The sequence below is a fragment of the Monopterus albus genome, unplaced genomic scaffold (assembly GCF_001952655.1).
Source record: "Monopterus albus unplaced genomic scaffold, M_albus_1.0 scaffold1304.1, whole genome shotgun sequence".
Classification (NCBI taxonomy): Eukaryota; Metazoa; Chordata; class Actinopteri; order Synbranchiformes; family Synbranchidae; genus Monopterus; species Monopterus albus.
In genome coordinates, this window is record NW_018129182.1 from 696 (window position 1) to 1,772 (window position 1,077).

At 43.9% G+C, this 1,077-nt stretch overlaps 1 protein-coding gene across 1 annotated transcript in view; it reads left to right on the top strand.

Moving 5' to 3' along the window:
* Positions 1–258, top strand: part of LOC109953777 (protein NLRC3-like) — a gene marked incomplete at its 5' end in the record, with an annotated part of 950 nt that extends 692 nt beyond the window's left edge. The window contains 1 exon segment of the mRNA XM_020589239.1: positions 1–258. This exon segment is cut by the window's left edge and continues 53 nt beyond it. Within this exon segment, the coding sequence (XP_020444895.1) occupies positions 1–243 (243 nt within the window).
* Positions 259–1,077: the final 819 nt, after the last annotated feature.

Below are 1,077 nucleotides of genomic sequence, written 5' to 3' on the forward strand. Positions count from 1 at the left end.
AACATCTTCCACTGTCTGATGGAGCTGAACGACCACTCAGTCCATCAGGAGATCCAAGAGTTCCTGAAGTCAGAGACCAGGTCAGAGCAGGAACTCTCTGAGATCCAGTGCACAGCTCTGGCCTACATGCTGCAGATGTCAGAGGAGGTTCTGGATGAGTTGGACCTGCAGCAGTACAAGATGTCAAAGGAGGGACGACAGAGACTGGTCCCAGCTGTGAGGAACTGCAGAAAGGCTCGGTGAGTCCAAATGTGGCCATCAACATTATAAAGCAACACAAAGCTGAAGCATGAGAGTAAAGACACACACTTTACACACAGACAATATAAAACCCAAACACTTGACAGGTTTCATTAAGCCCGTATTGAAGCTGCTGATTGAACCAGTTCTCCACATGTTGGGCTCCAAATGTCTATGTTGGCTTCAGCTCTTTGTTAATGAGACCAACATGACGTCTGTGTTTCCAGCTGTCAGGTCAGTGAACACAAGGATCTTCTGTCTTTCTTTGGTCGATGGACGTTTAATCCAAATCCAGCAGAAAAACTTCCGCTCTTAAGAGTTTTTGCTGAAACCCCGTGAACAGTGTGAGGAGAGTTCTTAAGGATATTTGGATGTGTAAGGATATTTCACAGGGTGAAATTTATTATGCATTAACGCATCAAAATAAGCATGTGCACATGGATCTTCCTTGTTTAGGATAAACAGAAAAGACTGTCCTCAACTTGTCGGTATACAATATTTGTATGAAAAGGTCCTACTATCTAATTGGTCAAAAACTGTTGGGGAGAAGCCGTGGTTTAGACTTAACTCTCCCGTGATTGGTCCTTCAGTCCGTCCGTCCTCGAATTGTCCTCTATGCTCCAATGGGCGTGAACAGCCCCCTAAAAAGGGGAGGAATACCTATACTGTCTTAATTTCTACATAAACACTTACTACTTCCTTTGTTTCCAACTAACTGCTCCGTATTAGACATTGCTTTCCGGTTCCAATTAAAACTGCTCTGCCTGTGTGTGTGTGTGTAATGGTTTTACCTTTGACGTTTTCTCCTCTTCCTGGCTTCAGATCTAATCTCTGTTT